The sequence below is a fragment of the Entelurus aequoreus genome, linkage group LG23 (genome assembly GCF_033978785.1).
Source record: "Entelurus aequoreus isolate RoL-2023_Sb linkage group LG23, RoL_Eaeq_v1.1, whole genome shotgun sequence".
Lineage (NCBI taxonomy): Eukaryota > Metazoa > Chordata > Actinopteri > Syngnathiformes > Syngnathidae > Entelurus > Entelurus aequoreus.
In genome coordinates this window covers 41,675,717-41,688,433 of record NC_084753.1, presented here as the reverse complement: position 1 = coordinate 41,688,433, position 12,717 = coordinate 41,675,717, and the positions used below count along the sequence as shown (strand labels likewise).

The following is a 12,717-nucleotide window of genomic DNA, read 5'->3' as shown; positions in this document are numbered from 1 at the left end:
AACATACACTCAATTTTGAGGTGAAATTATTTGAACCTACCATATTTTTTGACATTTTAGTTTAAAAAAAATGTATACTAATAAAATGGCCTCAGTGAAAAACCACTTTGACACCTGTCAAAGCAAGTTATCCATCAAATTACGCAATTTAGAAAAGTTGCAATAGATTTCACGGGGAAAACTGAAATTTACTATGGTTTTTACAGTATTTTACTCTAAAGTAAATTTAAAAAAACAACTACTTATTTACTGTAAAATATTGTGGTGTCGTTTCAGCATGTACAGTAATATACTGAAAAATTTGTTATTTGCGGTAAAAGAAAAAAAAAAGTGCCAAAATGTTACTGTAAAATTGCAGTTTTATTATTTACAGTAAAAAAACTAATGGAACATTTTACAGTAAAATTCTGGCACCTGAGCTGCCTTTTTTATACCATAAAACAGCAGTTACAGTAATACACACTCAATTTTGAGGTGAATCTATTTCAACCTACCATATTTTTTGGACATTTTAGTTTAAAAAAAATGTATACTAATAAAATGGCCTCAGTGAAAAATAAATAAAAAGCAAGTTATCCATCAAATTACGCAATTTAGAAAAGTTGCAATAGATTTCATGGGAAAACTGAAATTTACTATGGTTTTTACAGTATTTTACTCTAAAGTATATTTTAAAAAAAACCTACTTATTTACTGTAAAATATTGTGGTGTCGTTTCAGCATTTACAGTAATATACTGAAAAATTGTTATTTGCGGTAAAAGAAAAAAAAATAGTGCCAAAATGTTACTGTAAAATTGCAGTTTTATTATTTACAGTAAAAAAACTAATGGAAAATTTTACAGTACAATTCTGGCACCTGAGCTGCCTTTTTTATGCCATAAAACAGCAGTAACAGTAATATACACTCAATTTTGAGGAGAATCTATTTCAACCTACCATACTTTTTTGGACATAGTTAAAAAAATGTTTTACTAATAAAATGGCCTCAGTGAAAACAACTTTGACACCTCTGGGTTAAAGAAAGCTGAGACATATAAACACACACACACACACACGCCATTTATTTTTAGGCCCCGTCTGCTATTTTAAAGCCAGCTGACCCCACCCGGCTTTTCGGTAAACACATTTCAGCGTTTAAAAGAAGGGACTTCGGTTAGTTGGTCCTCGCTGTGTGTGTACATACACGCACGACAACATACCAGAGACATGTTTCACCATTGACGTGCAAAACACACTCACGCTGAAATATGACTCACGCTTTCTGGGAACCGCGCATGCGTGGACCGTCGCTAGATTGGCCGAACACCAGCGATGTGTTAATTGTGAAATGTACGCAGTGTTTATATAAGAAGCGTCGGGCCTCTTTCTGTTAGTTCGACGCTTACCGACATTTCTACTTTTCACACGGTTAAGTTATAGCGGCGTTTAACGCCACCAGCTAACATTGCTGGCGTTTTTTTGGTTTGTTTTTTTTAAATAACTAACGTGTTTTACGACATACGAACATGTTTTACGACGTACGGGTCGCTAGGGGCGATTTAGCCAGCTAGCCCAGTAAGCTAGCCCAGTAAGCTAGCCCGGGCTAGGAAGCGAGCAAGCGCCTAATGTCGGCAAAGTGTCGGCCTTACCTTGTTAATCCTTTTCAAAGCCATCCTATCTTGTAGTTGTGGTTCCTCTCGGTGAAGGCCAGGCGTGCTGTGCCAGGATGCTTCGTCGGTTAACTGACGCAAGTGTCAACTCGACGGCCTTTCTCCTCGAGCTAGCGCGGTTAGCCTACAAGCTAAAGTAATTACGTATGCGCCTTTAAACCGCCTTGTTTGTCGTTATTATTATTATTATTAGCTGTAGCACAAACCACCGGGTCGTCTCAGTAGTCTTCCCCTAATGGTGGTTTCCTCGGGGGAGGCAGATATATGTGTGTGCCAGGTGGAAAGTACCGGACCACGAAGCTGCTGCGGCCGATGTCGTTAGCCAACTAGCGGTCGTCCGTCTGAGCGAGGCTTTATGACGCGGAGGCGGTGCAGCTGCTCCACGACTGGCCGCCCGGATGTGACTTTTTTTTTTCTTTTTTTTTTTCAAAACTTTATTTTGATAACAGTATAATATAAACCCCTAAGAATTCCAATAACGATAATCAAGTATTTTCCTATGATAACAAGAAGAAACACATATTATTCACATGTGAATAATGCTGTATAATAGTCTGTATTTATGTTATTCACATGTGAATAATGCCGTATAATAGATAATGTGAATAATATAAATACAGTCTATTGTACAGCATTATTCACATGTGAATATATATACAGTCTATTATACAGCATTATTCACATGTGAATAATACAAATAGTCTGTTATACAGTATTATTTACATGTGAATAATATAAATACAGTCTATTATACAGCATTATTCACATGTGAATAACATAAATACAGTCTATTATACAGCATTATTCACACGTGAATAATATGAATACAGTCTATTATACAGCATTACTCACATGTGAATAACATAAATACAGTCTATTCTACAGCATTATTCACATGCAAATAATATAAATACAGTCTATTATTCAGCATTATTCACATGTAAATAACAAATACAGTCTATTATACAGCATTATTCACATGTGAATAACAAATGCAGTCTATTATACAGCATTATTCACATGTGAATAATATAAATACAGTCTATTATACAGCATTATTCACATGTGAATAATATAAATACAGTCTATTATACAGCATTATTCACATGTGAATAACAAATGCAGTCTATTATACAGCATTATTCACATGTGAATAATATAAATACAGTCTATTATACAGCATTATTCACATGTGAATAATATAAATACAGTCTATTATACAGCATTATTCACATGTGAATAAAAAACAGTCAATTATACAGCATTATTCACATGTGAATAACATAATAACAGTGTATTATACAGCATTATTCGCATGCGAATAACATAAATAAATACAGTAAATTATACAGCATTATTAACATGTGAATAATATAAATACAGTCTATTATACAGCAATATTCACATGTGAATAACTGAAATACAGTCCATTATACAGCATTATTCACATGTGAATAACTGAAATACAGTCCATTATACAGCATTATTCACATGTGAATAACATAAATACAGTCTATTATACAACATTATTCGCATACGATTAACAAATAAATACAGTAAATTATACAGCATTATTAACATGTGAATAATATAAATACAGTCTATTATACAGCATTATTCACATGTGAATAACAAATAGTCTATTATACAGCATTATTCGCATGTGAATAACATAAATACAGTCAATTATACAGCATTATTCACATGTGAATAATATAAATACAGTCTATTATACAGCAATATTAACATGTGAATAACTGAAATACAGTCATTATACAGCATTATTCACATGTGAATAATATAAATACAGTCTATTATACAGCAATATTCACATGTGAATAACTGAAATACAGTCCATTATACAGCATTATTCACATGTGAATAACATAAATACAGTCTATTATACAGCATTATTCGCATGCGAATAACAAATAAATACAGTAAATTATACAGCATTATTAACATGTGAATAATATAAATACAGTCTATTTTACAGCAATATTCACATGTGAATAACTGAAATACAGTCCATTATACAGCATTATTCACATGTGAATAATACAAATATAGTCAATTATACAGCATTACTCACCTGTGAATAACATAAATACAGTCTATTATACAGCATTATTCACATGTGAATAACAAATACAGTCTATTATACAGCACTATTCGCATGTGAATAACATAAATAAGGTCAATTATACAGCATTATTCACATGTGAATAATATAAATACAGTCTATTATACAGCAATATTAACATGTGAATAACTGAAATACAGTCCATTATACAGCATTATTCACATGTGAATAACATAAATACAGTCTATTATACAGCATTATTCACATGTGAATAACAAATAGTCTATTATACAGCATTATTCGCATGTGAATAACATAAATACAGTCAATTATACAGCATTATTCACATGTGAATAATATAAATACAGTCTATTATACAGCATTATTCACATGTGAATAATATAAATACAGTCTATTATACAGCATTATTCACATGTGAATAACTGAAATACAGTCCATTATACAGCATTCTTCACATGTGAATAACATAAATACAGTCTATTATACAGAATTATTCGCATGCGAATAACAAATAAATACAGTAAATTATAGAGCATTATTAACATGTGAATAATATAAATACAGTCTATTATACAGCAATATTCACATGTGAATAACATAAATACAGTCTATTATACAGCATTATTCACATGTGAATAATATAAATACAGTCTATTATACAGCATTATTCACATGTGAATAATATAAATACATTCTATTATACAACATTATTGACATGTGAATAACATAAATACAGTCTATTATACAGCAATATTCACATGTGAATAACATAAATACAGTCTATTATACAGCATTATTCACATGTGAATAACTGAAATACAGTCCATTATACAGCATTATTCACACGTGAATAACATAAATACAGTCCATTATACAGCATTATTCACATGTGAATAATATAAACAGTCTATTATACAGCATTATTGACATGTGAATAACATAAATACAGTCTATTATACAGCATTATTCACATGTGAATAACATAAATACAGTCTATTATACAGCATTATTCACATGTGAATAATATAAATACAGTCTATTATACTGCATTATTCACATGTGAATAATATAAATACAGTCTATTATACAGCATTATTCACATGTGAATAATATAAATACATTCTATTATACAGCATTATTGACATGTGAATAACATAAATACAGTCTATTATACAGCATTATTCACATGTGAATAATATAAATACAGTCTATTATACAGCATTATTGACATGTGAATAACATAAATACAGTCTATTATACAGCATTATTCACATGTGAATAACATAAATACAGTCTATTATACAGCATTATTCACATGTGAATAATATAAATACAGTCTATTATACAGCATTATTCACATGTGAATAATATAAATACAGTCTATTATACAGCATTATTCACATGTGAATAATATAAATACATTCTATTATACAACATTATTCACATGTGAATAACATAAATACAGTCTATTATACAGCAATATTCACATGTGAATAACATAAATACAGTCTATTATACAGCATTATTCACATGTGAATAACTGAAATACAGTCCATTATACAGCATTATTCACACGTGAATAACATAAATACAGTCCATTAAACAGCATTATTCACATGTGAATAATATAAACAGTCTATTATACAGCATTATTGACATGTGAATAACATAAATACAGTCTATTATACAGCATTATTCACATGTGAATAACATAAATACAGTCTATTATACAGCATTATTCACATGTGAATAATATAAATACAGTCTATCATACTGCATTATTCACATGTGAATAATATAAATACAGTCTATTATACAGCATTATTCACATGTGAATAATATAAATACATTCTATTATACAGCATTATTGACATGTGAATAACATAAATACAGTCTATTATACAGCATTATTCACATGTGAATAATATAAATAGTCTATTATACAGCATAATTGACATGTGAATAACATAAATACAGTCTATTATACAGCATTATTCACATGTGAATAACATAAATACAGTCTATTATACAGCATTATTCACATGTGAATAACATAAATACAGTCTATTATACAGCATTATTCACATGTGAATAACATAAATACAGTCTATTATACAGCATTATTCACATGTGAATAATATAAATAGTCTATTATACAGCATAATTGACATGTGAATAACATAAATACAGTCTATTATACAGCATTATTGACATGTGAATAATATAAATACAGTCTATTATACAGCATTATTCACATGTGAATAACATAAATACAGTCTATTATACAGCATTATTCACATGTGAATAATGCTGTATAATAGACTGTATTTATATTATTCACATGTCCATCCATCCATTTTCTACCGCTTGTCCCTTTCTGGGTCGCGGGGGGTGCTGGAGCCTATCTCAGCTGTACTTGGGCGGAAGGCGGGGTACACCCTGGACAAGTCACCACCTCATCACAGGGCCAACACAGATAGACAGACAACATTCACACTCACATTCACACACTAGGGACCATTTAGTGTCGCCAATCAACCTATCCCCAGGTGCATGTCTTTGGAGGTGGGAGGGGCCTATCCCCAGGTGCATGTCTTTGGAGGTGGGAGGGGCCTATCCCCAGGTGCATGTCTTTGGAGGTGGGAGGGGCCTATCCCCAGGTGCATGTCTTTGGAGATGGGAGGGGCCTATCCCCAGGTGCATGTCTTTGGAGGTGGGAGGGGCCTATCCCCAGGTGCATGTCTTTGGAGGTGGGAGGGGCCTATCCCCAGGTGCATGTCTTTGGAGGTGGGAGGAAGCCGGAGTACCCGGAGGGAACCCCCGCAGTCACAGGGAGAACATGCAAACTCCACACAGAAAGATCCCGAGCCCAGAATCGAACTCAGGACTACTCAGGACCTTCGTATTGTGAGGCACATGCACTATCCCCTGTTGCACAGTGCTGCCCCTATACTATATATTATACAGCATTATTCACATGTGAATAATGCTGTATAATAGACTGTATTTATATTATTCACATGTGAATAATGCTGTATAATAGACTGTATTTATGTTATTCACATGTGAATAATGCTGTATAATAGACTGTATTTATGTTATTCACATGTGTATAATGCTGTATAATAGACTGTATTTATGTTATTCACATGTGAATAATGCTGTATAATAGACTGTATTTATGTCATTCACATGTGAATAATGCTGTATAATAGACTGTATTTATGTTATTCACATGTTAATAATGCTGTATAATAGACTGTATTTATATTATTCACATGTGAATAATGCTGTATAATAGACTGTATTTATGTTATTCACATGTGAATAATGCTGTATAATAGACTGTATTTATGTTATTCATATGTGAATAATGCTGTATAATAGACTGTATTTATATTATTCACATGTGAATAATGCTGTATAATAGACTGTATTTATATTATTCACATGTGAATAATGCTGTATAATAGACTGTATTTATGTTATTCACATGTGAATAATGCTGTATAATAGACTGTATTTATGTTATTCACATGTGAATAATGCTGTATAATAGACTGTATTTATATTATTCACATGTGAATAATGCTGTATAATAGACTGTATTTATGTTATTCACATGTTAAAAATGCTGTATAATAGACTGTATTTATATTATTCACATGTGAATAATGCTGTATAATAGACTGTATTTATGTTATTCACATGTGAATAATGCTGTATAATAGACTGTATTTATGTTATTCATATGTGAATAATGCTGTATAATAGACTGTATTTATATTATTCACATGTGAATAATGCTGTATAATAGACTGTATTTATATTATTCACATGTTAATAATGCTGTATAATAGACTGTATTTATGTTATTCACATGTTAATATTGCTGTCTAATAGACTGTATTTATGTTATTCACATGTTAATAATGCTGTATAATAGACTGTATTTGTTATTCACATGTTAATAATGCTGTATAATAGACTGTATTTATATTATTCACATGTTAATAATGCTGTATAATAGACTGTATTTATATTATTCACATGTGAATAAAGCTGTATAATAGACTGTATTTATATTATTCACATGTTAATAATGCTGTATAATAGACTGTATTTATGTTATTCACATGTTAATATTGCTGTCTAATAGACTGTATTTATGTTATTCACATGTTAATAATGCTGTCTAATAGACTGTATTTATGTTATTCACATGTTAATAATGCTGTATAATAGACTGTGTTTGTTATTCACATGTGAATAATGCTGTATAATAGACTATTTATGTTATTCACATGTTAATAATGCTGTATAATAGACTGTATTTATGTTATTCACATGTGAATAATGCTGCATAATAGACTGTATTTATATTATTCACATGTTAATAATGCTGTATAATAGACTGTATTTATGTTATTCACATGTTAATAATGCTGTATAATAGACTATTTATATTATTCACATGTGAATAATGCTGTATAATAGACTGTATTTATATTATTCACATGTGAATAATGCTGTCTAATAGACTGTATTTATGTTATTCACATGTTAATAATGCTGTATAATAGACTGTATTTATATTATTCACATGTGAATAATGCTGTATAATAGACTGTATTTACGTTATTCACATTTGAACAATGCTGTCTAATAGACTGTATTTATGTTATTCACATTTGAATAATGCTGTATAATAGACTGTATTTACGTTATTCACATCTGAACAATGCTGTCTAATAGACTGTATTTATGTTATTCACATTTGAATAATGCTGTATAATAGACTGTATTTATATTATTTACATGTGAATAATGCTGTATAATAGACTGTATTTATGTTATTCACATCTGAATAATTCTGTATAATAGACTGTATTTATGTTATTCACATGTGAATAATGCTGTATAATAGACTGTATTTATGTTATTCACATGTTAATAATGCTGTATAATAGACTGTATTTATATTATTCACATGTGAATAATGCTGTATAATAGACTGTATTTATGTTATTCACATGTTAATATTGCTGTCTAATAGACTGTATTTATGTTATTCACATGTTAATAATGCTGTATAATTGACTGTATTTATGTTATTCACATGTGAATAATGCTGTATAATAGACTATTTATGTTATTCACATGTTAATAATGCTGTATAATAGACTGTATTTATAATATTCACATGTGAATAATGCTGTCTAATAGACTGTATTTATGTTATTCACATGTTAATAATGCTGTATAATAGACTGTATTTATGTTATTCACATGTGAATAATGCTGTATAATAGACTATTTGTTATTCACATGTTAATAATGCTGTATAATAGACTATATTATTCACATGTTAATAATGCTGTATAATAGACTATTTGTTATTCACATGTTAATAATGCTGTCTAATAGACTGTATTTATGTTATTCACATGTTAATAATGCTGTATAATAGACTGTATTTATATTATTCACATGCGAATAATGCTGTATAATAGACTGTATTTATGTTATTCACATGTGAATAATGCTTTATAATAGACTGTATTTATGTTATTCACATGTAAATAATATAAATAATGCTGTGTTGGTTTTTTTGACCGACTGGATGTGATGTCACAAGCCGGGCTACCAACGCTACGTCACGCCGGGGGTCGGACCTCGCCGGACCGGACCCGCCACTCTCTGCGGGCGCGTGTTGTCATAGGCGTTTGTTGATTTGTTTTTGTTTCATTTTGTTTGTGCGCAACTTCCTCTTTACAGTTTCTAAACGCGTCTACGTGGACAGGTGTTGTTCTCGCCACACCCTGACGTGAATACATTTTTTGGATGACAAGACACACCTTAATGACGCCTTAAAAATCCAATTGTTTGTTCCATTTTGTATCGTTGAACCAGTTTTCGTCCAGTTTCAGTGGGAAACTATCGCAATATATTATTTGGATGTTTTTAAAGAGACGCTTTTTTTTTGTATTAAAGTTTTATTTTATGAACTGGTAGACCAAAACTGTAGGAAAATGGGAATAACTCACGTTCTACAATCATTTTATTGTGTTTATTATCGTGAAAACAAGACCGGTTCTGTTCCGGTACAATCACTTAATAACTTGTTGAAAAATGTGACAAATTAAAGAAAACTACCACAATAAATTCAAAGAACAATATTTTGCTCCTCTAGATCAGAACCTGCTAGAATTAACTTAAAAGAGCGCTGCACTTTATTTTGGAATTTTTCCTATAATTCCTGATCCTTATTGTAATAATAATAATAATAATACCTGGGATTATATAGCGCTTTTCTAAGTACCCAAAGTCGCTTTACATGTTAAAAACCCATCATTCATTCACACCTGGTGGTGGTAAGCTACTTTCGTAGCCACAGCTGCCCTGGGGTAGACTGACGCATTCTAACTTGTAAATAAAAGTTAGCTTTATGACGTCATAAACCCGACAATATTCAGGTCTGGAAATGTTATTATAAGCGCTAACGTTAAGCAACTGCTTTTACCTGAATAGTAAAACGTGGACATAAACTGAGACGTTGGTACACTCCGACAGCCCATTTAGACCCAAAGATGGTAAGAAAGACCCGAAAAGACGTCTCGTTCCATCCCCTTTTTTGTTCACCAGGATTATGATTGATTTTTTTTTTTCATTTAAACTTCCTAACAGTTGGGATCCCGGTGACAGCAGACATTGTACAGTAAGTGATGTTTAAATTAGGGATGTCCGATAATGGCTTTTTGCCGATATCCGATATTCCGATATTGTCCAACTCTTTAATTACCGATACCGATATCAACCGATACCGATATCAACCGATATATACAGTCGTGGAATTAACACATTATTATGCCTAATTTGGACAACCAGGTATGGTGAAGATAAGGTACTTTTAAAAAAAATAAAATAAAATAAGATAACTAAATTAAAAACATTTTCTTGAATAAAAAAGAAAGTAAAACAATATAAAAACAGTTACATAGAAACTAGTAATGAATAAAAATGAGTAAAATTAACTGTTAAAGGTTAGTACTATTAGTGGAGCAGCAGCACGCACAATCATGTGTGCTTACGGACTGTATCCCTTGCAGACTGTATTGATATATATTGATATATAATGTAGGAACCAGAATATTGATAACAGAAAGAAATGGGGGGAGGGAGGTTTTTTGGGTTGGTGCACTAATTGTAAGTGTATCTTGTGTTTTTTTTGTGGATTTAATTAAAAAAAAAAAAAACATAAACGATACAGATAATAAAAAAAAACGATACCGATAATTTCCGATATTACATTTTAACGCATTTATCGGCCGATAATATCGGCAGGCCGATATTATCGGACATCCCTAATTATTATGCCTAATTTGGACAACCAGGTATGGTGAAGATAAGGTACTTTTTAAAAAAATGAATCAAATAAAATAAGATAAATAAATAAATAAAAATTTCTTGAATAAAAAAGAAAGTAAAACAATATAAAAACAGTTACAAAGAAACTAGTAATGAATGAAAATGAGTAAAATGAACTGTTAAAGGTTAGTACTATTAGTGGAGCAGCAGCACGCACAATCATGTGTGCTTACGGACTGTATCCCTTGCAGACTGTATTGATATATATTGATATATAATGTAGGAACCAGAATATTAATAACAGAAAGAAATGGGGGGAGGGAGGTTTTTTGGGTTGGTGCACTAATTGTAAGTGTATCTTGTGTTTTTTATGTTGATTTAATAAAAAAAAACCAAAAAAAAAACCGATACAGATAATAAAAAAACCGATACCGATATATAACGTAGGAACCAGAATATTGATAACAGAAAGGAATGGGGGGAGGGAGGTTTTTTGGGTTGGTGCACTAATTGTAAGTGTATCTTGTGTTTTTTATGTTGATTTAATTTAAAAAAAACGATACAGATAATAAAAAAATCCGATACCGATATCGGCAGGCCGATATCGGACATCCCTAGTTTAAATATGTCTGCAGAGAGGAGTCATCAGTGATGGTCTCCAAGGAAAAACTTAGACTTCCTTTTATTTTATTAAAAAGCGACCATTTTTGAAATGAATGCTTAAAATGCGAAAAATAGGTAAAAATGAGTAAATATTAGGTAATTATGAATATGCCTACATTACATATAAACTTACAGCGTGTATACATGACCTTGATGTAAGTGTTTGGATGTTTTTTTTATGTCTTATAAATCAGAATAGAGCAATTTATTGTGTGAACGCTCTAAAGATTTCCAGGGTTTTTCCGGGACATTTTTCCCATTCAAAATGAAATGTCCATTTTTCAAACTTCCACCATTTCCACATTTTGAACCGATTCAAAGCATTCCACCTTCAACATATTCCACTCATCCTGCACATTCAAACTATCATTTTTCCAAGTTTAAAAGAATTTCCAGGAATTCCTAGAATTCTCGGTTTTCCAAACCCTATTTTAGCCCATTTTTGTGGCGACTACTCCTTCCACATTTTTCAACCGTTCCACCGTCAAAACGTTCCTCTTAGTCAGGACAAAAAACAAATTTTTTTAAACTGGAAAAATACCTGGTTTTCTCGAAATTCCAGGAACTCCGTAATACCATTTCTCAATGAAAAAATGTTACAACTTCAACATTTCTCGACCGATTTTTAAAATTCCAACACCAACCATTTTAGCATTTTCACAACAATTCCCTATTTTCCCGGAATTCCCACATTTTCAGGAAATTCCCATTTGAATTAATAGGACATTTTTCAAAGTTCCACAACTCCCGCATTTTTCATCTGATTCTCACCGCTCCAACTTCAAAATATTCAACCTGTTCAGGAATTGTGTGCGCCTTTTCAACAATTAAAAAAAAAAAATTCCCAGGTTTCCTAGAATTCCCAGTTTTTTTGGGAGATTTTCCCCCATTCAAAATGAATTGTCCATTTTTCAAACTTCGACAATTTCCA

General features: G+C 31.2%; 1 protein-coding gene across 1 annotated transcript in view; it reads right to left on the bottom strand.

Annotated features, from left to right (window-relative positions):
- The window catches only part of LOC133641001 (ubiquitin-conjugating enzyme E2 D3-like), a 36,233-nt gene extending 34,224 nt beyond the window's left edge, over window positions 1–2,009 (bottom strand). The window contains exon 1 of the mRNA XM_062034777.1: window positions 1,631–2,009. Coding sequence (XP_061890761.1) covers window positions 1,631–1,654 — 24 coding nt within the window. The 5' untranslated portion in view covers window positions 1,655–2,009. The remainder of the gene's footprint in view (window positions 1–1,630) is intronic.
- Window positions 2,010–12,717: the final 10,708 nt, after the last annotated feature.